At 41.2% G+C, this 25,401-nt stretch overlaps 1 protein-coding gene and 1 long non-coding RNA gene across 2 annotated transcripts in view; one reads left to right on the top strand and one right to left on the bottom strand.

Annotated features, from left to right (window-relative positions):
• The window catches only part of TMTC2 (transmembrane O-mannosyltransferase targeting cadherins 2), a 422,793-nt gene extending 403,092 nt beyond the window's left edge, over positions 1–19,701 (bottom strand). The window contains exon 1 of the mRNA XM_019960312.2: positions 19,474–19,701. Coding sequence (XP_019815871.2) covers positions 19,474–19,556 — 83 coding nt within the window. The 5' untranslated portion in view covers positions 19,557–19,701. The remainder of the gene's footprint in view (positions 1–19,473) is intronic.
• Positions 19,702–20,507: 806 nt separating this feature from the next.
• On the top strand, positions 20,508–24,048 carry LOC109558949 (uncharacterized). Its single transcript, XR_002180679.2, has 3 exons — positions 20,508–20,615; positions 21,679–21,798; positions 22,022–24,048. It is a non-coding gene; the product is annotated as an uncharacterized lncRNA (long non-coding RNA).
• Positions 24,049–25,401: the final 1,353 nt, after the last annotated feature.

Here is a 25,401-nt window from a genome sequence, read left to right as displayed (position 1 = left end):
TTGATTGTTTCTCTTCTGGCTTATGACAATTGCTAAAAACTTATATATATTACATATCTACTCATAAAATTGAACATTAGAATTGAACTTTCCCCAAACTCATCTATTATGATACCTTTTAAACAATATTACAATATATGTTTGATTCAATGAGTTTCTTCCAGCTTAATTTTTTTAATTGGTTTCACTAGCTCCAGGTTCGGAGAAGGCAATGGCACCCCACTCCAGTACTCTTGCCTGGAAAATCCCATGGACGAGCCTGGTAGGCTGCAGTCCATGGGGTCTCTAGGAGTCGGACACGACTGAGCAACTTCACTTTCACTTTTCACTTTCCTGCAGTGGAGAAAGAAATGGCAACCCACTCCAGTGTTCTTGCCTGGAGAATCCCAGGGACGGGGGAGCCTGGTGGGCTGCCGTCCATGGGGTCACACAGAGTCGGACACAACTGAAGCGACTTAGCAGCAGCAGCAGCAGCAGCAGCTCCAGGTTAAAGCCTTTCTATCCAAATGTCTCCTTTCACAGAAACTGTTTACTACCTGGCATATCCATTAAGAATTTTTAATAGGCCCTTATTGAAAATCAAATGAATGGGTTTTTTGGTGTTGTTTTTAAGCAGAACTGGTAGCTTCTGGCTAAAATGTATTCCATGCATTTATCAGGCCTCTCAAATTCATTTCACATGCAAACATAATTAGTCTTCAAATTAACTACTGAAAATAATATCAAAGGCAGCATTTTCCACTCAGGAAAGATTAATCTATTATTTTAAATCTGCAAACCAAACTTTGAGAAACAAATTTTGAAAAGCCAGGTACAATCGCTTTGTAGAACTTACACTTCCTGCCTGGCAAGTTAACAAGACTCCCAGAAAGTGCAAGAATCGGATACAATCCTGCAGGAGGCAATCCTGGTTTTGACATCCATTTTTCTACCTGAGGAAAACCACATCCAAACCACAACCATTGAACATGTGAGACTCTAAAAGAGGGTGGACGAAGGCAATCCAGTTCAAAGCAGAAACATACTGCGTTTTTCCTTGCCAATAAAGAAAAAAAAAAAAAGTGCATTACTGAACACATTTTATCGAGGGTGCCTCCTGGGAAGCCCAGAGAACAAAAAAGCATCAAGAGGAGGCTGTCAACAACCAAGTAGTGATGCAGAGTCACTTTGCAGGTGTCAAAACCTCCATCACAGAAAATCAGGACCAGTGGGCGAGCCCAGGAGAAAATAGACACCAGAAGAATACCAAACAGCTGCTTAGGGCTGAACTCAAACCAGGCCTGAACCCAGGAGGAGGTCAAGCAAAACACTTGGAGAGCAGGGGTTGAAGCACAGCCTTTGAAACAATGTAACAAAGCAGCAGACAGCTGGGCAACAACTGCTGGGAGACCCCAGCCTGCAGCTCCAGAGGCAGGGGGGCCAGGCTCACAAACAGCTCCAGCAGCATCCCCCAGGCAGCTGCTCTCCGATGAAGCAGAGGGCGCTTCCTGCAGGCCCAAAGGGACAGCCAGACCACATGGCAGGGGATGGAGCACCAGCTCACAAAGACTCACTGTTGCCCCCAAACACACTCGGGATCCAGGGACAAGTTAGGACAAAACCCATAAACAACCTCCACCCAGTCCCTGACCGCTATTCTAGACAGACCGGCTCTGGGTTTGCCAAGTTCTACCACAAAATCACCTGCGAGGGCTCACTGTCATACTGGTCCCAGGCAAAAGGAAGTCAGTAACATTTTACATCTGTAAGTCTGACCCCTGAGCTTTCACTCCTAACAAGTATATCTCAAACCTGTGCTTCCCATCAAATGTCAGGGGGCCCCTGAGAGGACACAGATGTGCTCTTGGGGACCAGAAAGATCCTCAGGGCAAGAGTTTATTTCAGACTTTACAAGCCCCAAGGTCCCCGTTGGAACTACTCAACTCTGCCATTGTAGAGACAGCAGCTAGAGACAGCAGGTCCACAGATAGATGCAGATATTAAAAAAAAAAAAAATAGGCTACAGGGTAGATTTGGCCGACAGGCTATAGTGTCCACTCCAACATTTGGATGATAATCCAAGGTACACACACACACACACACACTCACACATCCTATTTGAAAGTTCTACCTCATATATATGACCACCTTATAATGCACACGACTTCTGAGATTGCATTTATGATCGAGCTGGAACCAAAGAGTACTACTCAAATGACCAAGGGCATTAACAGACTGGAAGCGGACACCCTGGGTTGCATGGACATCTGTAGTCCGCCCCCTTCCCAGAATCGCTTGTCCTTTCTCCTAATAGACGCCCTCTTTCCTAAACTACATGTGGCATGGGCTAAGCAAACCCGTCTCGTCTTCACTCCAACACCCGGCTAGAGGTGCCTTCACCCATGAGCTTGTCATCTAAGTCAGGAAAACGACGGTTCCCCCACCCCCCCACCCCGCCCCCCCTCACCGGGAGCAATTCTGGGAGAGCCTCGGACGAGAGCTGAGGTTGCCACTGGCCACAGTGACCACCACAATGCCCACACCGAGAGACGGGGCGAGAAATGAAGCCCTCGTGGCCTCCTCAGGGCTCTAAGTTCAGACAAGCAAGAGGCTCTGTATTTCCTCAACTGGGTTTGGGGCACTTAAAATCGTATCACCAAAATGTATAAAATGCTAGCAAAAATGAAGGGCCAATGACAAGGTCTCAGCAGCAATTCAAGCCGTAGTACAGGCAGGCCTGAATGCGGGTACTCAGCACAGCCATGTCATGACAGCTGTTCTTGCTCACCGAGGAGACTCCGCAGATCCCTCCGCCGTCTTCCCCTGCAAACCGAGCTCGGCTATCTTCCTTTTTTACCCACTTGTTCAAACACAGAAACGCGAGAAGAGTCCCTCTCCTAAAACCTTCCGCATTCGTCAATTTTTCTTCATCTTTTCCTAACATACTCAATTTTTTTTTTTTTAAAAAACCTCTGTTCCTACCTTACTTTTATTCCTCATCACTGCCAGGAACACAAATCCTCCAATATAATCCTATTACAGACATCTTTCTGGTCGCTCTGCTTTAGCTTTCACCCTGTTTCAGACAGTTCTCCAAATTTTATCAGGGGTCACAAGACCGTCAATGAGCTGGGTTTTGCCTCCCTTGCCAATTCATCTTTTTTTTCCCTCCGGCTCTCTACCTTCTGCTCTAGCTTTATGCCCTGCTATTCGGACACCATAACTTTCTCTTCCTGCATATCTCCTCCTCTTCCCCTCCCCATATTTATTAAGTTATTTCTTATTCTTCAGGAATCAGTTCTCACAAGAGCTCCTTATCTACTCCCTCCTAGTCTGGGTCAAGTGCCCCTCTTATGTATTTACTCACAATCATAAGCATGTCTTCCTGTTAGAGAAACTATTTTCTTGGTCTCCCCTCCGGATTCTAAAATCCTTGAGATTATGGACTACATCTTCTTCAGAGTCCGTGCCGCCCCCCGCCCCCATATTAAACACGGTTCCTGACACGGTTAAGCACTTAGAAATGCTTTCTTAAAAAAAAAAAAAAAAAAAAAAAAAACAGGAATGACATGAGCTGAAAGCATCCCACACTGATGCTTTCTTGAGAGATGGAACACTTCTATGTAAGAATGACTTAACACTTTTAAATCAAAGGCCAATGTCTATTTGAGTGGATTTCCTGAATTTAAAATAAACCACATTCAAATCTTTCTCACAATCTTTGAATAGAATTATCATTTTTTATACTATAATTTGCACAAGTCAGGCTACTTAAATGGTAGACATACCTATACGTTTTCTTTATTTCCATCGCTTCTAGTAACAACAGTTGTTTGCAGCCTCTGAGATAAGTGACCAGAAAACACAATACAATTTACAATGTTATAAGTAAATATCTTTAAATCTTTTGATACACATATAATGAAATATGGGTATAAGGAAATTATCTCCTTATTAGTTCTGTTGCTTGCTTACTTTCTATTCATCTCTTTCTTTTTTCTAAGACCAATACAGATAGAAGTCAGCAGCAACTGATGTGATTTTCTTGGGAAAACATGCTTAAAATATAAATAATCTCCTGTAAGTGAAGGTAAAGTGATAATATTTCACAAATGAAATCACTCTTTAGCTTCCATTTACTCAAGATTAAGACAGAGAATACCATTCCAGTTTTCAATAAAGTTATAGCTATAAAGTGCTTCTTTGACCTCTTTCACCAATTTCAGTCGATTCTGGTAAATTCTTTCTGAACACACAAATAGCTTGCAGACATATACAAAAGATTTTTTCCAAATGCAGTAGGTAAGCAGCATACAAAGCATTTACTCTATTTTGATATAGCATCCCAGTGATGCTCAAAGGAAAAACATTTGGGCTAAGTTCTGGTTTGTGTTTAGGTTTTTATTCAGATTTAGAGAAAACTTTTAAAGTAAATAATGTTCTTTTCATAACTTAGGTTTTACAGAAAATTTTTAAGCTTCTTTGCTAACCAGTTTTCACAAATAATGATGACACAAAATGAAAGTCAAAATTTCAACTCTTGATTATTCTTAGCATTTATAACAATTTTAACTTTAAAATATCATCTATGGTCTACCTTAAATCTTAAAGTTGAGTATATGAATAAAGTGTCCAATTTAACATTAAATTTGCTAATTATTTCAGGCTTTAGTTAGAAAAATAAACCCAACCCTGTCCAAAAATAATAAATCCTCAGAATTCAAATTCCGAGTACACAAAGATAAACATCTGAGTACTTATGATAACTGCCTTTAAAAAAAAAAAAAAACACACCCCCCAAATTCAGCATGCAATCAAAATCTGTCATAGAATTTAAGATACCAAAGAACCACTTTCCAACAAATGGAGTTGAATTCAGAGGATTCCATTCTAACAACCTGTCTTGATTTAACCTCAAGAAGCTGACAATCATTTGCTGCTCTGGTTCTAATCTACAGAGGTACTCAATCAAAATGACCCGTTTTCCATTGCAGTGCCTCTGTCTCCCATCCTGATTTCTCCATAATGATCCCTCCTCTAAATCATAAGAGGAAAGCATTGTATCATAAACAAGAAAGGGGCAGAATCCTCTTCAAGTCAACTCCTCCCAATTTCACCAAAATTCATTTATAGGAATATCAAACCTAAGCTTCTCCTTCATAGTAAGATAACCCCTCTTGCCATCCAATCCCTCACCCTGGAGAAATCCAGCTATTGGACTTTTCTTTAGTCTTAGAAATCAACTGCTGAGGCATGTTTAATAAGGCCCTGAATTATTGGTTTCTTGTACTCATTTAAATTACTCCCAGAGAGTTGAGAGCCTTCGTGCAGAAACCATTTGTCGTTTCCCTTTAATAAATTAAAACAGTATGACAAAAATGGTTTTAACCCGTCAGTAACAGAATCTGGTTTATTAAAATACTGGGTGAATTTTCACCTGAATATTCTAAAAATGTTCCAAGGAACAGATGTGCATTAGAGAAAACTAGGCTGCTATCCAACAAGAACCAAAAGTGCTCTCCTTTTTAAGAGTTTGCCACTTGCTGTTAGAATTTAGTTATCAATAGGAACAGAGTAAACATTCCAACTGAGAAGAAGGCAACACATAAGAAAGAAAATGATGATTATGGCTGAGGTAAAAACATCTTCGGTTCATATGGTTTGTTGTATTAGTGCCTCATTTTCCACTGTATGCATAGCAAAATGCACAATGTTTTACTGAAAACATTATTAATGACCCCCCAGTGGCCAATTTCAGATATATTTTTTAGACAAATGGACCCAAATCCCAAACCCTAAAATTGTGACCTGCTTTAAGCTGGAAGGAACCTTGGAAAATCATTAGAGCCACACCTAGACTTTAAAGAGGAAATCATCTAATCAATTCCATAAACCTTCAACATCCTAAGCTTACTTGTACTTTGAGGAAGAAAATATTTCTTGTTTGGAGGGGAGCAGGGCAGGAAGCAGGGAAGGAAGCCAGAAATGTTAGTGTCAAGTGGTAAGTAAACATGTGAAAGATCTGTTGAATCAAAAGGGAGATCAATATTCTTAAAGGCAGAACTACTGTAAATAAATTAATATGAGTCATAGGTCCTGATCAAAGAGCAAGTCAGTGAGAGAGTAACAAGTTTCCCAGAAAAGCCTTCAAAGAACAGAGCTTTTATACCCGACAGACTCACTGTAAAATGAAAGATATATAAAAAGTAGTCCTGGGTTGTCCCCCGAGAGGGATGGGGCTGTGGAGGGAGGCGGGAGGGGGATTCAGGATGGGGGGACACCTGTACACCCATGGCTGATTCATGTCGACGTATGGCGAAAACCACCACAATATTGTAAAGTAATTAGCCTCCAATTAAAATAAATTAAAAAAAAAAGTATTCCTGGAATCTGGGCTCTCAATTCAACATAACATTTTGCAACATAATTCAAAATAACTCCATATTTTCATGAAGATTTTGTCTCATTAATATTAATAAGGAATATCTTAATATTAAGATATGTCCTTAAATAATGATTTTCCTGAAAAATCTAAGATATGCATCAGAGAGTAGAACAACTCTTACAAGATGCTAAGAAATCATAATTTTCCATGTGCTTCTACACACAGTACCTATCATCTAATCTAAAGAAGAAAGTTACTTTGCCGTGAAGATGTCAGGGAGACATCTGAGTTCTGGTTTTTGTATATACTTTTTTTAATTGATTGCTAATGAATTTAATAATTTAATTCTATTGGAGTATAGTTTATTTACAAGGTTATATTAGTTTCAGTTATACAACAAAGTGAATCAGTTATACATGTAATTGAGTATATACCACAAACATTTTACTGGCAAAATCTGGTGTGTATACATATATGCATATGTGTGTGTATAATGGTTAAATTTCAAAATCATTTGTCCAAACCTATAACCCAAGGTGAAAACTGAATTTTAAAATTAGTAATTACTTAACATAGCTCACTGAACCCTCTCAGTGACACTAATTCTATCTGAAATGCCAAGTGAAAAATTATCAGAAATAAGTTTAAATTTTGAATATTGGCTTTAAAGAAAAACCCCTAAATATTCTACAATATTTTTAGATGTTATTAAATAATTATCTTAAAGTATCAGCTATAGAATTAATGAATGTTTCCTTGATTAAGAGAAATACTTGTTAAGATCCTAGCACTGCACTTTATAAAACTTACTAAATTCTCCCAACACTATAAAGTAGGTATTACTATCCTCATTGTACTGAACAGGGAACAGAGGCTAGAAAAATTTTAGTAACAATCAAAATTACATAATTAGCAAGTAATAGTTCTGGGATTAGATCCCTAGGCTATCTGATTTCAAAATTCTTGTGGTCTCTCTTAATTTCTGCCACTGTGTTGCTTGGAAAGTTCTTAAAAAAAAATTTGTAATTAGTTACAAAATTGTATCACCAGGCTTAGATATTAGATGTCACCCTCCAGTACATGTGCTAAGCATACTTACTGGAAATTCTCAATACACCACTGATTAACACAAACACTTCAATGCAGGAAAAACTTCAGCTTATCTGACACACATCTTTCCTAATCACCGGGCTGCCAGTACTGCTATGACTCTGAATATACTCCCAAAAGAAAAAGGCTTTATTGAAGAGAGAGAACATTAGTACCCAGTAACAATATGCATTACGAAGCAGAACCACAGTACCAAAGATTATTCACACCCGATGCACTATAACTGGTCCTTTTACCTTGCAGAAGGAAAAAAGTACTCAGATTGGAAAGAATATCTATCCAAAATAAGCACAGAGACCAGCAACAGTGGGAAAGCAACAGAAAAAGAATCATTGCTATTCAGTTGCAAAGCTGTGTCTGACTCTTTGCCACCCCATGGACTACATTATGCCAGGCTTCCCTGTCCTTCCCCATCTCCCAGAGTTTGCTCAAACTCACGTCCATTGCATCGAAGATGCCATCCAACCATCTCATCCTCTGTCACCACCTTCTCCTCCCACCCTCAATCTTTCCTAGCATCAGAGTCTTTCCAACGAGTTGGCTCTTCACATCAGGTGGCCAAACTATTGGAGAAAAGGTATGCTGCTGCTGCTGCTAAGTCGCTGCAGTTGTGTCCGACTCTGTGCGACCCCATAGATGGCAGCCCACCAGGCTCTCCCGTCCCTGGGATTCTTCAGGCAAGAACACTGGAGTGGGTTGCCATTTCCTTCTCCAATGCAGGAAAGTGAAAAGTGAAAGTGAAGGCACTCAGTCATGTCTGACCCTCAGCAACCCCATGCACTGCAGCTTTCCAGGCTCCTCCGTCCATGGGATTTTCCAGGCAAGAGTACTGGAGTGGGGTGCCATTGCCTTCTCTGGAGAAAAGGTATAGATGAGAACAAAACCTGCTTCCATGGAGAGACCAGGGACAAGTTCTAAGAGATTAGAAGTAGAGATGGGGTGTGGCAGGGTGGGGGATCAGAAGCTGGGGCAGCAGGAGTTCAACCACTGACTCCAAATGAAAAAGTGAGCAAGGACATGATGGAGAACACAGCTCTGTATTCAGGTGAGAAGAGAGTGAGCTGCCAACCACTCAGGGACAACCGAGTCACACATCCTCTGGTCCAACACCCCCTACCTCTAACTGTATCTTCCTGCATCTCTTTATTTTATTTTATTTTTTTTTTGGTGCTTCCAGACGCAGCCCGACGACGAGGGCTCCCGTCCACTGCTTTGTCCGGTAGAGACCGTTCACGCGAGAAGCCTGCATCTCTTTAAATACACAGAAAACACTCATCAGACTATTTCATTTGATCTTCACTCTGTGGTTGGCAGTTGTTAGCATTATTTGCACTTCCTGATCAATTAGGAGAGCAAGTTTTAACCACCTCAAGTCCTAGTTAATAAAGTGTTAATTCCAAGACTAAAATGCTACTCTCTTATGTTGGCCTACTGTTCTTTCAGTACTGTAGACAGACAGTATTTCAAAAAGAAAGAAATAATTATAACTTACTTTAGAATAAATTCTTTAAAACGATGTCTACTAAGTAGGCATGTAACCTTCAGATATATAAGGAGTTCACCTATTCAGAAAAACCCCAAAGGTTAAGGTATAGTGTACCAGGTTAAAAAAAAAAATCAGAGGGGCCCAAGCATTTCTAACACATTTCAAAAGGTAGATATACCTTTATCCAGTAGTATCACCCAGTGCCTGAATATCATTAATAAATCTTCCTCTTTCCTACTTTCAGCTGTCTATATTTTGCTGCCTACGTGACATAAAGAGTCTTCATGCAATGTAAGCCAAGTTCCCTTACAAGGGATTGCTCAATAAAAGTACACTCATCAAGGCACTGACTACAGACTCGTTTAGACATCAGTTTCTGGACAGCATCACTGTTGCGATGAACACAAACTTGGGCAAGCTCCGGGAGACGGTGAGCGACAGGGAGGCCTGGCGTGCTGCAGTCCATGGGGTTGCAAAGAGCCAGACACGACTGGGCGACTGAACAACAACAACAAATCTGTTCAAGTCATAAGCCTAAGGCAACTGCCTATCAGTTTGTCAAAATCAGAACCTAACATCTGTCTCCACAGTAATGTTACAAAGAAGATGACATTTTAATACAAGATAGTGACAGATATTTCAATTGAGATCATCTAGATTTTAGCAGGCTCTCTACATTTTCAAATATATATACAATATCTTCAATATATATATACAATATTTTCAAAATATATACAATATCTTATGATCAACTTAAAGATGTCATGATTAAGCAAATATGAGACAAAACAAAGAGATTAAATAAAAAGGCAAAACTCATATGCTTTTGAGATATAAAAGATTATGCTAAATCTTTTTTAATCCAGGAATTTAGGCAGTCTTTTCCAAATGTCTGTAAAACACACAAAGCTAACGTGTACATTACATGAATCAGCAGCATTGATCACACCTAAGATGACAGAAATGCAGACTCTTAGACCGGAGCCAGGCAGAATCTGCATTTTAACAAGCCCAGGTGATAAGCAGGTAGACTGACGTTTGGAAAGCAATAATCTAGAAATATATACATATACACATACATAGATGGAAAGAGATCCAATAAGAAGCCCAGCTTGAAAATGTGCTTTTAGGAGAGGTACAAAGACCTTCATGTGGTTCAAAGAAACTGAGAAAATTCTAAAAGCATTTTAGAAGAATTTTTAAAAGATAATCATCCATATCAAATGATGAAGGTGGGGTGTGGAGAGGGAGGTAGTTATGAGAGAGGACCGGGTCTAAGCCCCCTTGCCTGCCACAGGCATCCTTAACATCGTATCAGGTCTGAACTTAAAAGCAGCTGCACAGACCTAAAGAACAGAAACACTGGGGTAGGAGGAAGTGTGAAGATTGGGATTGACGTACATACGTCACCATGTGTAAAGCAGACAGCTAGTGGGAGGTTGCTGTATAGCTTAGGGAGCTCAGCTCAGTGCACTGTGATGACCGAGAGGGGCGGATGGGAGCAAGGAGGTCCACAGGGAGGGGATATATGGATACCCAGCTGCCGTCTATGGGGTCGCACAGAGTCGGACGCGACTGACGCGACTTAGCAGTAAGCAGCAGCTGATGCACTTGTACAGCAGAAACTAATAAAATATTGTAAAGCAACTATATCCCAATTGTTTTTTTAAGTAGGTACTAGTCTCTCATAGAAATGGTTTACTTTATGTTGATGACTTATTCATCAGTAACAGTGAAATTTCATTTTCTGTTCAACATGGAATACTATTAGCAAAAAATACTATTGTTTTTAAAAGAAAAATGCAAAGACTTTTTAAAATATAGAGGTGGAGGAAGCAACCTAAAGGACATCATTTCAGTGGGATATTTTAAATAGAAGATACCTATGGCAAACTACAGTTGGTAATTTCAGGCTGGACACTAGTGTCTTTATAACAGATTTCTTCTCAAATCTCAAATTCATTTTCTTTGGTTAAGTCAATACATATCCCTATAGGAGTGGGTTTAAGTGTAAAACCTTATTTCTTTAATATAAATTCAGTGATACAACAGCACCATTTTTTTCCTTTCAATAGAATAACAAGAATAACCTTCCTATTTTAAATGAGGTTTACCAAATGAATTCAGGTATACCAGTTTTTCACATCAGCTATAAGTAATTACCTCCCTCTAAAGGGCCTATTTCTGCAAATAAAAACGTCTTTTTGCCTGATTAAACTTCTTCATCATCGGAGAACTTTTCCTCTGCAAATTTGTAGTTGGGAAATTTGTCATTAGAAGCTTGCTTTGTCAAAATGAGCTCTTTTCAATTGTTTTGGGAAAGCAGTCCTGCAGTTAATTACTTGGAGGAGGAGAGAAACACCCTATTCTAAAAGAAGTACACTTGACAAAATATTTGGACCCAAGTATTCTACCTTAAGACATCTTTTACAATCCAAAGCAGGAGGCTCCGTATTTATAACACCTTTAAAAACCTGAAGATAGGAGGGTTGAGATGGACAAAAGATAGTATAGAAAACAATGAGAAAGGTCCCCAAGGGGAACAACACAGCTGTCACCTTTACCCTCCTTTCCCAAATGGCTCTGTAATGACAAGTGTCCTCTCCAAACTGCGAAAAGCAGTCAAGCCTAAGGTGCAATCTACAGTCACCAGCCAAGGCACCCCTGTGGAGGCCACAATTCGCAGGAATGTCACTGCAGCATGCACTGAATACTGTGGAGTCAGACTACTGACTTTTTAATCCAAAAGATATCCCAAAGAGAAAAGAAAGCATGGTAGACATGAGACTAGTCGGAAATTAACAAAAACAAGGTGTTTACTTATTCCCCAAGTGTTTTCACTTATCTGCCTTGCTCAAAGACTACTTTTGTGATCTTGGATTTATAACAGATGCTGAATAGCAATATGCATTATAATAATATTCTGAGTATAGGCATATAACCCAGCCGAGAAAGCAAAGCAAAAACAAAAATCAAGGCTATGGCCTGCATCTTTTCAGTCCCTTTATAGAATACTTATAAGCAACTGAAAAAAAGAACACAAAATTCCAAAAGACCCAGCTGTAAAAATTTCACTAGCCTTATTCATCTTTCTTTAAAAAAAAAACACACAGCATTTTGTAAAAAGCAAACTTGTGAACTGCATTTAAAATGAATACCCAAAGAATTCCAAATATGCAGGGTTCTATGGGCTGCCATTTTCCCCACTGGATTTTTAAACAATGTTGAATCATGACTGTTTGAAATACTTCGGTGCCATCATTTAACACCGTTCAAAATGTCAAGAGCCATATTTTGCCCCAGTGGCCACTTTTCAGCAAATAACACATCCTTTGAAGTCAAAATACTCCTAAATGATGCCAAGTGAGAATTTCTAGGCTAGAACAGTCGAATTTTTCTACTTTTAAAGAAATCAATAATCCTTGGAATGACAAGTAGGAAAACAGCACTTTCATCATCAAAAGTTGTGAATTTTTCTTTACCCCACACCGGCAATATTTTTACACATTGTTTCCTAGTTAAACCATAATCATAAGCCTATTGTGAACTTTTTTTTAAACTCGATGCTCCTGAGGAATAATCACACATGTATCATAATAAATTCCACAGAAATAAAGGGCAATCATCAAAGACAAAGGGAAAGAAATACTTTATTTGGCCTCAACACCTACCACACAGCTGCTATTCCAAGGGCACTGATGTGTGTTTCATTTGACAAATATGTAATTTATCCAGTTTTCTTGACTAGAAGTATATGCTGAGCCATGCTTCAGACCCTGCCTCACTCTGATATCACAAAATGCCCTGGCAAAGAAATCATAAAACAAAAGCTTAAACCAAATAATCAAAAGCAAATAGCATCTCCTGTGCCATGTTCTAAGGTACTTTTAAAAGAAATACATTAGCACCGCCCTCAAGTGTATATAGCCTTGGAATAACTAAATGTATACATAATTTCACTTATTTCCACAACAAAATGGAATCTAAAGGTGGAATTAGAATTTTCAATTCTAATCTCTTTTCCAAATTAATCCTTTAGACATGAGCAAGTTCAAATTTCTCTCCATCTCATCTTTAAAATAATCATTTCCAGTTACTCAAATTAACTGTATTTGATGAAATGCCCTTAAGTAAGATAAATCACTTTTAAAACATGATAAAAACTTTTAATGTAGAATCTGGAAAATAAATCATTTCAGTGCTCCTACTTTCTTCAAATTTCTCCAGAGTAGATGGGCTTACTCAATTCTTTCCCACTTAACTATAAAGAAGAAAGGTCATGGATGAACCCAAAATGATAATCCCAAAAAAATCTCTTAAAGTTTTAAACAAACAACTATACCTTTTATTCTAAGAAACCTTGAGTACCAGAGAAACTGACAAATATAATTGAAAAGTTAAATTGTCAGAGAGGAGAAGATCAATAGAAATCTGATAGAACTGCATCTTGTTAGAATTAACTGCCTGGAAAATACAGCCCAAATAATATCTGAGACAAAAGTCTTCAATCCCTATGACTAGTCAAGGCAAATCCAGTTAATTCAAAGAGTTCAGCCGATGCAGACCTTCCAGGAAAACAAGTGACATGGGCAACAGGAAGGAGCCACGTGGCAAAAGCATTCTAAAACGTCAACGGGTACAAATAAGGTACCAGTGAGCACTGGATCAAGAATAAATCCAGTTCAAACCATCTACCATGGATCCTCAGCACAGATGCTCTGGGAAAGAAGCCAACAGAAGCCCAGTGAAAGTTTAAAACGGTGAGCATCCATCAAAATATATATGAGCCAGTGCAACTGAAACTCTGCTAAAGGACAAGCTATCAGCATTGTTTATGTCTATCATCAGACTCCCAGATTCAAACACCATGCAAGCACCTGGTAAAGTACAGGCAGGAAAGGACAGGCGGGTAGGGACGCTTACTGACAAGGGAGAATGGCTGTTGTTTGTCCCATGTACCATAAACATGGGAAGCCCAGGTCTAGAGGTGTTTATAATCAGTGAATTAATGAATGTAGCCCTTTATTCCTCAAGACCAGATCAGATCAGATCAGTCGCTCAGTCATGTCCGACTCTTTGCGACCCCATGAATCGCAGCACGCCAGGCCTCCCTGTCCATCACCAACTCCCGGAGTTCACTGAGACTCACGTCCATCAAGTCAGTGATGCCATCCAGCCATCTCATCCTCTGTCGTCCTCTTCTCCTCTTGCTCCCAATCCCTCCCTCAAAAACACATACAAATCAGATCTTTAAAGAAACCATCAAGCGTTGTGCATAATTCCACCTTAATGATTCAAAATATTACGCCTTTTTCATCCCATGAAAAGTAGACGGATGTAGCTCCTGGTGATGGGCTCTCTACTCTTTTTCAGCTAGGCTCTTAATGAAGACAGCTATTCATAGAGGGAAGGTCATTACATTCAGCAACCCACTTGTCCTTTCCATCAAGGCTGCCACACTTGTCAATATTGTGAAGCCATTTAAGGAAGGACTCCAAGTTCATATAAGATTTAGCTTCCAAGAGAGAATCAAAAACTTAAGAGATGAATATTAGTGTGTTAAAAGCATGTTAGGTGAGAATAATGAGGTTATAAGAAAGTAGGTTTGTCAGACACAGATTTACCAGAGCGCCTTAAGGGTAAACTTTGTCCTTTCCTAGTATTTTGAAGGTGCCAGGTTTAAACAAAACATACCCTTCACCTCTGATAAAGAGCTGCACCATCAAAGGCATTTTAAATAGGTGCTTTTAGCATGCTAAATAGCAACAGAGATTAGGAAGACAAACTGCTCTTAACTCATGTTGGAATCCAAAAGGCTGAAGCTCTTTCAGAATTATAGCAGCAGGGAATTCAGTGTTACTACGGGGTACATTAGCTCTGAAAAACTAAGTGCAGATGACAAGATGATGTAAACTGATAATATGCAATAATACAGGCAGCTCACCCCCTGCCCCCCAACCCCGTACATTTATATATGAAAGCAACTAAGAAACAGATGGCTGGCAAGAAATTTCCCTGTGGCATTTGTGCATGTCCGTTCAGTGCTTGTATTTGGGTCATTTGCTAGGATAAACCCCATGTGACAAGCTCAACAGAGGTAAGGCAAAGCAATCCATACAGGCTTCACTTAATTTTAATTTACTGTTAAGAGATGTACTTGTTCAAACAGCAAAATGACTTTCTCCACATAGATGTGATTAAACAGTCAAAACTTAGCTAGAAGATAAAATGTCCTCTAAAATATTTTATAAACTGTCAATTGTATCCACTGGCCTTTTTTTTTTTCCAATACATTTGCAACTGGGAAAGAAATGAGAATGAAATAACACTCTTGTACACACTAGCCTAAAAAGACAACCTTAGATGCAAAACAAACTTCTCTCTTATTTACTTTGATTTTATAGTAATTCTTTCTAAACATTCATTTACTAAATACCAGACACGTTTTCAATGGTTGAACATACTACAACTTTAAGATAACAAACCCAGATTGGTCCAAGGCAAATTTATTAGAAAGAACATTTTACAGAGAAGTTAGAGGAACTGGTCATTTCACAAGAAATTCTTATACCAGGTCAAAAGCCCAAACTGATAATAACATTAAAAGATCAAGTAGAAAATATAGTTTAATATCTTCAGAAAAAGAAATATATATATTAAAAAAAAACTTGTGTCATACTTTAAATCCTCTGTTTCTTCATTTAAATACTGTTAATGAAACTCTTTATGACATTCAGGAAAAAAATGAGTACTTTTAAACTGAGATTTACATTTACACCTAGATGAATAACTAAACTAGGAATGTGTTATTGAGAATTTGGGGTGGTTTTGATTTCAAGAGTAGAAATTCCTGTTGTGGAGTTGCTTCACCAAGTTTTACACAATTACTGCACACCAGTAACTAAGAAACCCAAAGATAATGTTAATGATTATGGTTGACTTTAACAACTGCAGAATGAGCAATAAAGAAAATTTTTTTCAAAGCGGCCACAAGCCCATTTCCTACTTTCAGAAAGTCAAAATTGTCTTTTTAAACTAATATGTTATTTTACTCACATTAGAATAAAAAGATGAATTTGCAGCATTAACTTATTTACTTGTTACCTACTATAAAAAGCATGCCATCAATTAGAAGATATATGCAAAATGAAATGAGAGTAGGAAACAGCAGTTATAGTTTTACTTTTGTTGCTTTGAAGTAAACGGACTCCTCTGTTGGTGTTCTCTCTGTGCAAAACATAACAGGACTTTTAAAGAGGATGAAGGGAAAGTGATGCAATGTTATCCTCAACAAATAAGTCAGAGAGCAGAGAATTTTGGGTCAGCAAGTTTTCCCCACTAGCCTAACATTAAATTTCTCCAGAAAATGAAATGGTCCTTCAAGAATTCACATGCAACATGACTTAAAATTTAGCAACGACTGTATATTTACAATTCCAATTTTACTCTAACCACAAATTAAGATTCAATACAGTTATTACTAGATTGAAAGCAAGGGGAGAGGAGGAAGAAGCTGAAACCATATATGCTTTTTCATCAGATATGGTGAATTCCACTCTTCTACTGTTTGTTTCATCACATCAGAGCCATATTCTTAACTTTAGCACAGAAACACTTGTAAAATATTAAATTTTACCATAGGGAAATTGATTTTGCTAAAAGAAGGTTTCAGATTACCACTTAATCTCAACCAAGCTACATCAAACACTGAACGTAATTACATATATAGTTTATAAAGTAAATTTGATCACTATATTTAAAAGAAATGATAACTTGGAGAAGTACCACAGCAATAACGTTTAAGCTGAAGCAATAGAAAGCCCTCCTACAGTAAATGCCAGATTCGTCAGCTAAAATGCAGAGTCTTGATTTCACTAAGCAAGTCGAGCATAAAAGTCATTTCTCTCCTTGAGCTGCTCTCTCATTCCCAGTACGGCTCTCTCCTTTGAAAACCATATTTCACTAAAGTTTTGGGGCAGGCTGGGAAAGCAGGGAAGCAGCAGAAACCACAGATGTAGTTTAAACAAGTTTCACACCTGAGTCCTTGTAGTCTGAAATGGAGTGGTGGAAATAAACACATTACCATCCTCCTACAATTTCCACTTGCCACTCCCAGCTTTTTTCCCCTTCTCACACCAGTGAGTTAGAGCAGTGGTCAGAAAGTCTAAGTGGGAAGTCACAATCTACAGTTCACCTTGGCACTGAATTACCTGAACATGCTATGCAGACACCGAGGAAGTTCCACGCTCCTATTAATACATACTTCATAATTTCTAGGATTCATAAAAAGCAAGTGATACTTGTAAGACTTCATACTCTGAAGAATATGTAATCACACACACAATTCTGCTACTAGGAAAACTAGAGTCAAATACACTTTTCAAATTGTAGCTAACTATAATTTACAGGCCTTCATTGTCACATTGGTATATATTGATATATATCATATATCGAGCGTGCATCAGATATAGGCAAATCATCACATTAAATTCACCTATGCAGCTAGGTATGTCAGGAATTTTGACACTCCATTCAATCTATAGCAGGTAAAGAACTTACAACAATTGCCAACTATCAAAGCACAACTAATTTATCATCATACTTACACTCTGTCCAAGTTACAACACTAACACTTCTGACTGAGGAGTCAAGAACACAAAATAAACTTTAAGTCTACAGAGAAAAGTACATTCAAAGGTAGTTGAGCTCCAGCCTTAATCTTTATTGGATAGATTCTTCTGACATGTACTTTTTAAAGAACTGGACAGCAATAAAGAGTAGCCACGCCAGTGATGCTTGATTTATCAGCGTTCTACAATAGTTACAGTATTACAGTAAGTTACTTTCTTATATAAGCTCTTAATTATTGGCTTAAATACTTACTCTTCAAACTGTCCCCAACAGTACCAGTAACAGCCCAGATTCTCCCCTGAGCTCACTTTACTGAAAAGTCACCCAACTCTGGAAAGCAAGAGTTTTTTTCTGCCAGTACTCTAGAAAATAGCAGGTGCATAGTAACACAAAGTTGGAGGGAACAGAAGCAGCTCGTATCACTCTTACACACAGACCATTTGTTTCTCAGAGCTTGCAGCATAATTGCTAAAGACCGCATGCACATCGCTTGAAAGTTAAGGAAAAGTTTATGTCTACCAGTGGCTTTCTATCAACTAGTATCTTATAGACACTTACATAAAAGGCACTGAGAAGGGTCTGCTGGATGTTCTTGCGTCTATTACCAGGGGATTTTGTAACAGACGTGGGTGTGAACCAAGATTTGGTGACTTAAGGTGTACAACTATGAACACCCTTTTAAGTGGGAGAGGGGGCACAGCAGAGGATACAGAATCTGGCTAATCACCATCTAGAGAAGATTCTGCCTTCATCTTCCCCATCAACCACTTTGCTTAAGTTCACTCACTGCCTCTCCCTGACCCTGGGGATCCATTCACTTTCCATAACCCAGAGAGGCTGCTGAAAAGCTGTCAAAGTAAATCTGTGCTCACTTTTTGGATGGTTTAATTTCAATGGAGCATGAAACACCCCAGGACGGTTAATAAGTTTAGCCAGGCGTGCTGTTCTCCCTAATATATTTTAATTATGCATCTGTTTTCATTGTAATCAGATTAAGTCACCGGAAAGACACAAATTGGAATTTCCCCTAATGGAGCTTTTCATCAGTTTCTAAACACTAACAACGTTTTAAAAAAAAATAGGTAGAGACACGAGCACAACTGTGACATTTCCCAGAAATCGATGCAGTTTCTTTGACAACACAGTTCAGGTCTCATTAGCCACCCAAACTAACCCAAATGCAGAAGACAACTTCAGTCTCTAGGGGCGTCTTCTTCCCCCAGTTAGCACAAAAGAATCGCTAACGTCTAAAGTAAAACTCCCAAACAGAAATGAAGGCCCAGACTTTTATAAAATAATACTTCATCTATTTGTGAGGGAGGCGGGGGCGCAGCACTGCCCTGGCGCAAAGTAATATACACCACGCGTCAAAAGGGAAAGTTGAAACAGTGCGATCTCTCCACTATTTGGGCAACTGTCAAATGTGTGTTTCAACCTCGGGAAATAAAAGTGTCCCATCAATAAAAGGAAACGTTAGAGGGCAGATCTATTAGAGGGCAGGGAGCAGCTTCCTTCCAGCCCAGACGTAAAATCGCTCAATGTGCTTTTGTTACACCAAGGAATACCTAAGAATTGTTTTTAATGCGTTCATTAAACAGTTTCCCAAATTGCTGTGACTTCCGCTAAGAAACTTAAGCATCTGCCAACAGTCTAGAAGCAAGGAGAGGAACCTGCTGCAAAGTAAGAACCCAAACTCCCTCAGCCCGCCCTGTGAGCCCGCGTCCCGAATGTTTGCTTTAGGTTCGGATGTTTACGCGTCTCCTAAGCGGTCAGGTGCAGGAATAGTCCCTCCAAGATGCACTTCCAGCCTTAAAGCGGGGAAGCTTCAAAGCCACCGCGGAGTCCCCAGGCAGCCCGTCACCCCTTCCTCTCACCCCCTTACCTGTCATCATAGCAGAAATCCGCACTCAGGGTGTTGAGATACAAGGCGAGCCCCAGAGCGCTGCTCACCAACTCTGCAATCATCTCTCCACCGCCTTCTCTCCGGCTCGGCTCCCAGCGCGAGGGCAGCAGCGGCAACAAAAAACAGAAGCATCAATCCCCACCTTCCGCCGCTTTCTCCTCCCAGCTTCACTTTTCCCTCGCTTCCCCACCCTGCCTTCCTCCCTCGGGTCCTTCCAATCCACCGCTCTCCTCCTCCTCCTCCTCCTCCTCGCCCGTCTCCGCAGCTCCTGCGTCCTCCCCGGGTGCGGGCTCACACCGCGCTCCCCATGCCCTGCGCCGGCGAGCGGCGAGCGGCGTTCGGGCTCCGCGTCCCCCGGCGGATGCACAAGGCTGGTCCTTCGCGCGGCTCGTAGCCGCCACCCTAACCCATGGCAGTGCGGGGCGTCCTAGGTGCGGAGTGGGACTCGGAGAAGGTGGGAGAGTGCGGGGTAGGGGCAGAGGGACCGGACCGAGCCGGGCTCTGGGACCAGCTGGAGGAAGAGAGAGAGAGGGAAGGGCTGCTGGGAGGGACAAGGCAAACCGCCTCCCCTCGCCGCCTCCCGGGCACACGGCTCCTATGCCGCTCGGGCAGACTCCGGCCGCCACAGCGGCTGCAGCTCATTCACTCTTTATTAGCTCCCCTCCCGGCCCTAGCGCCTTCTCCAGTGAAGTGAGAAGCGGTGGCTGGAGCCTCCAGAAGCTCCCGCGTGGGGTTCTCGGCGCTGCCCCCCGCGCCTGCGTGGCCAACCCTCCATCCCCGGATCGCCCAGCCCCTTTCCCCACCCAGATCCGCCCCCTAAGGTTCCGCCCACATTACCCCCTAGGCTAGAGGCTCCTCCCACTCTCTCCCCGGGCGGGAGGCTCCGCCTTCCCACCTCCCGCCCTCCCCCTGTTTCGTTCACCTTCGATTTCAGTCTGGGAAGCCGCGGGGATCCAGGGGCGACGGCTGGAAAACAGCCCAAAGAGATAGCTGGAGTGCGCCCTGGGCGCGGGAAAAATGAGACCGGGAGGACGCGGTCGCTCGCTCCGCTGCTGCCTGGCGGCGCCTGACACCAGCGGGATCTCAACCTCGGGCGCTGCGTGTGCCAAGCGATGCCAGGCGTAAGTCCGGTCAGCTGGAGAGACTTCTGGGGACCGGTAGAGGAAGAACAGGTTTGGCTAGTGCTGCAGACTTGTTCGCCACGAACACACACGCGACGCGTCAGACACCCTCACTGTGCAGGAGCCGAAATGGAGTGGATAGTGGGGGTTGGCGAGTTTGAGGTGGCATCTTAGTAGGGAGATTTCAGCTCCCAGCCGACCTTTGTCCCAAATGTCAATGGAGAGACGGGTGGGGAGGGAAATATTCCCGCAGTTAGCTTAAAAAGAAAGGACCCCAACAGAGGACAAAAAGATTAGCACGCACACAGGCATACCCGCAGCTGCGGCGGCTTTTCGTGGTTTCAAGGGAACTGTCAGGCGGGCTGGGAGAACGAACAGAGAAGAGACGTCTTAACGACCCAGTACGGCGCTATCCTTAAACCTAGAAAGACTGGAAGCTAATGCCCTTTCCTTTCCGCCCGGATGCAGACCGAATGGAAGGCATCCAACATGATGAAATATTGTGTAGAAGAATGGTCTGTGTAGAACGAGGTCTGGGTACTAAAGTTGCAAGACCGAAGAGGACCGTGGGCTGCCGGCCACACCTCTTCTCTACTTGGCCTTTCCGGCTGGATGAGCGGCTCGCTTGGACCACGAAGTACACTGCTGCAGCGCCCCCTGCTGCTTAGCATCCGCAAAGCATTAAAAAACTGACCCGGAGAGGCCGACTTCCCCTCTCCCCCGCCTCTCAAACCTAACCAGCACCTACCCAGCAAGTTCTCCAAAACGGCGTGGAGAAATTGATCACCGCCCCGCCACCCCCATCCCCAGGATGTCTGGCAGTGGCCTGAAAGTCAAGTACCGTGATTTGAGTGTCTGCAAAACAAAGGTCTATCTTTTCCTGAGTTCACAAGGAAATCGATGTAGACACAGATGAAACCATGAATATTCATTATATTGTGCCATGCAGGATGGTTCCATTTTTGTGCCCTGGGAAAAACATACATAAATGCATATAAGAGGGAATTGTATCTTTAAAAGTAGGTACTGATCTTTACCTTTTTTTTTTTTAACCTCATAACAGCCCACTGTCAAAAAGTTTGCCCCATCAAAGGTCCTCTCTGTCTCTCCATCGCACTTACCTGTTGACACTGGATCCTAGGACACTGGAAGATCAAGCTTCTCTAGAATCAGATGCCTGAGTGTGAGTCTCTATTCTAGTGCTTCCCATCTGGGTGATCTTTAGCCAGTCACTTAACCTCTTTGTTCCTCAGCTTTCTCATAAAACAGTGATGATAATAATACCTATCTCTGGGCACATCATTATGAAGATAACAGTAGTCAACATGTGTAAAACACTTATTAACCTAAATGAAATAGAAGTGGTAACTATTGTTTTTTATTATTATTATTATTACTCTCTCCAGGGTTCCCTGGTGGCTCAGATGGTAATAAATCTGCCTTCAATGCAGAAGACCTGGGTTCCATCCCTGGGTCAGGAAGATTCTCTGGAGAAGGGAATGGCTACTCACTCCAGTATTCTTGCCTGGAGAACTCCATGGGCTAGAGGAGCCTGGCCAGCTACAGCTCATAGACTTGCAAAGAGTTGGACATCACTGAGTGACTAACACTTTCACTTTCATTATCTCCAACTTCCTCTTATCCTTTAGGCTGTCAATTAATACATTTACCTCCAAAACACATCTCATCACATCCACACTGCTGCAGTCCTCATCCAAGCTACCCATGTTCCCATCGTGGACTAATGCAGAAGCTTTCCAAGTGGTCTCCTTGCTTCTACTGTAATTTCCACCGCTCCTCAGTTATAACTTCAGGTATTAAAGGATTCTTTTGAAACCCTATGAACTCCCTGCTTAGGGGAGAAAAAAAAAATGTTCAGTGACTTCTTGTTATACGTAGAATAAAACCCAAATCCTTACCACGACCAGCAAGCCTCCATCTGGTCCCGTGACTCTCCCGGTCTCACTGCGCTCCAGTGCCCCAGCCACACAGACATCCTGTTCTCTGGAATTTACACTTTTCTTTCTCCCACATGGAATGCCTTCCACCCAGACCTTCTCCTTCTCAGCATTCAAGTCTTGGTTCAAATGTCATCACCTTGAAAGGCTTTTCCAGCCCACACTTTAGGAAGTAGCCTCTCCACCAGCGATCCCTGTCCCATCTGCCGGCATTAATTTCTTCATCGTAGGTGTCGGTATCTAGAATCACCACCAGAAGAGCAGCTCCAAGAAACCAGGGACCTTATCAGTCTTGTTTCCCATGTGATGCCCAGCACCTATAAATATCTGGGCAGCTAAAAGGAAAAAAAAATGACAATAAATAAACAAGTAAATATGTTTAGCAGAAACTATAACAACTGAAAATACACAAACTTTAATCTTGAGAATAGGGCAAGCTGATTTGTTCTCGATGTTAGAGATAGTGAAAAATTAACAAAGGAGAGAGGGAGGAAGTAGGTTAAACCTTCTTAAGAATGCATCGACTCTGCAGGAAAGTGGGAGAGGTAGGAAGTCACAGACAGCCCTGTTCAATAATTAAGAGGACTCAGAGGAATGAAAGTATAAGAGCTTTGGGTTCAGCCTGCTAAAAGCTTGTAAGCATTTCCCAGAGCTGTCTCCATTTTCAAGACTCCCACAGTTTTAAAGGAACATTTTCTATACTCCTCCCTCGCCCCCTCCTTTTCTCCTCTCCCCATCTCCAACGTCTCTGAATTAGAAGCCCAGGACACTGTGAGACATGCCATAAAGTGGCACATCTTGCCAATCCTGATGAATGAAAGGCTGGAAATCCAGCTGTGTGTGAGAAATCCAGTTGCTTTTAACAAATTTTCCTTCTATAATTTAACGTGGGTCTCAGTACTCTTCCAGCGCATTAAGCCTTGGTCTCTTTCACCGCTTTCCAAGGGCTCAGAAGCAGCCAATGCCTGCATTTTCAACCTCCCTTAAACAACTTTGGGGAGAAATCAGATTAAAGATGTAAAGATGTCATCACTCTCCTTGGAGATCATTTCAAACCTGAGGACATTCCTTTTTAATTTATTAAGGTGAGATTATAAGATTGCTGCCTGAGTTCTGAAATATATATATTCTATTTAAAGTTACTATTGCTCTTCACAGAGGAAGGAAATTAAGCTGGCTGCCTTGAGTTTTCTACCTTAGATACAAGACTGGCCAAAAAAGTGCTAAGCCCTTATTTTCCCCAAGTAGTTTCCACACATCTGCTACCTCACCACTTCCTCAATGAATTATTTTTTATAGTTGCCCTGACCTACCCTGCATTTGTTCTGTATTCCCAGTCCTTTGTTGTACAATTCATACCTCTGCGGTGCCAGTTCCTTGGGGTAAAGATTTCCTTATTTGCCTAAGACATTTTTAGTTTATTGTGCAATACCATCTTCCCTTTGGGTGTTGCATAAATATTAACTAAAAATCCACATCTGGTCTTGGTCGTCATTTCTATTTGTCCTAATACAACTTCTCTTTGAACAATTCATTTGGAAAGTGTGCCAAGGGTGAAATGTGGCACATAAATTCTCCTGCTGCCTAGGATGCCTTTTAAAGCACCCACAGATTTAGTTATTTATGAACAGAAGATTTGCACCTCGTCCTTGCTCTCTCAATTCTTAAAATTGTACCAGGCCAAAGTAATTACAATCTCCCATATGTTTTGTGAAAAGGTATCCAAGAATCTCCTGCTAAAATCTTAACAGATTGACTAGGAAGCAGAAAGGCACTAGCCCAGCAGGTGAAACTGCCTGTTAAGGGAGGTCAGAACAGGGCTTTCTGCTGAGGGACTCCTAAGCTCTGGGCTTTACTCAGGAAATAACCCTGCGGGAGAAAAACAGCAGAGCATGGATGAAATGTGGGTCAGGGAGCTGAAAGAGGCACCCGGGCTGTTTGGGTAACTAATGACAGTCAATGCATTGGCTACACGTTACCTTTCCACGTATCCCAGCATACCTTAAAGTGCTACCCTGTAGATACTACAAATGTAACCACGCTTTATCCCCACACTTGCCATCTATTAGGAATGTAATTAGGAAGAAGCAGCAAAGGATAGAGATCCTGTCTCCCTCTCTCACCCAGGGCGGTTAAGAACCAGCTGCTACTAAAAGAATGATCACTTTAAGAATTTCCCAGTCTCCCAGCTTCCAGTTCAGAGACGTGGAGGTGGAGGAGGAGTATAGAAATAACATGCTAATAACCAGATATGGATAATTGCAGAGATGTTGAGGCTAATGATAGAATTCAGAAACTCAGTCAAAAAAACCAAGGACGGCCTCTTTCATAGAATCTCTCTGAAAGCAATTACAAGCACTGGTATAAACAGTGATCAAAAATATTCTAACAGCTTGAAAATGGCACAGAATTTTGGGTAACAGAGTTTTGATAAGACTCAGATTCTGTATAATAAAAGAAAAATCAAAAAGTAGAAAGAAGATTAGTTTTGATGTGGACCTTAGGTAAATTAACCAGTTATTCATGAATATTGCCTTGACGCTTAGCCCAACCTGGATAGACTCTTTACAGCCAGCATTATCCAGTAAAACTTTATACAAAGGTGGTTTAATACCTATGCTCCTCGATGTGGTAGCCATCAGCTACGTGTGGCTATTGAGCATATAAAGTACGGCTACTGTGAGTAAGCCATTAAACCGTAAGTTTTATTTAATTTTAATTAACTGAAATGTACACAGCAACATTGTCTAGTGGCTACTACGCTGGACAACACAATGATTTCACTTAAAAGCTAGTTGCCTACTCCTCCCAGTGGTCAAAGCTTTATT

The sequence above is a fragment of the Bos indicus genome, chromosome 5 (genome assembly GCF_029378745.1).
Source record: "Bos indicus isolate NIAB-ARS_2022 breed Sahiwal x Tharparkar chromosome 5, NIAB-ARS_B.indTharparkar_mat_pri_1.0, whole genome shotgun sequence".
In the NCBI taxonomy this organism is placed as follows: domain Eukaryota; kingdom Metazoa; phylum Chordata; class Mammalia; order Artiodactyla; family Bovidae; genus Bos; species Bos indicus.
Note: the sequence above shows the minus strand (reverse complement) of the source record. Positions and strands in the feature narration are given on the sequence as shown.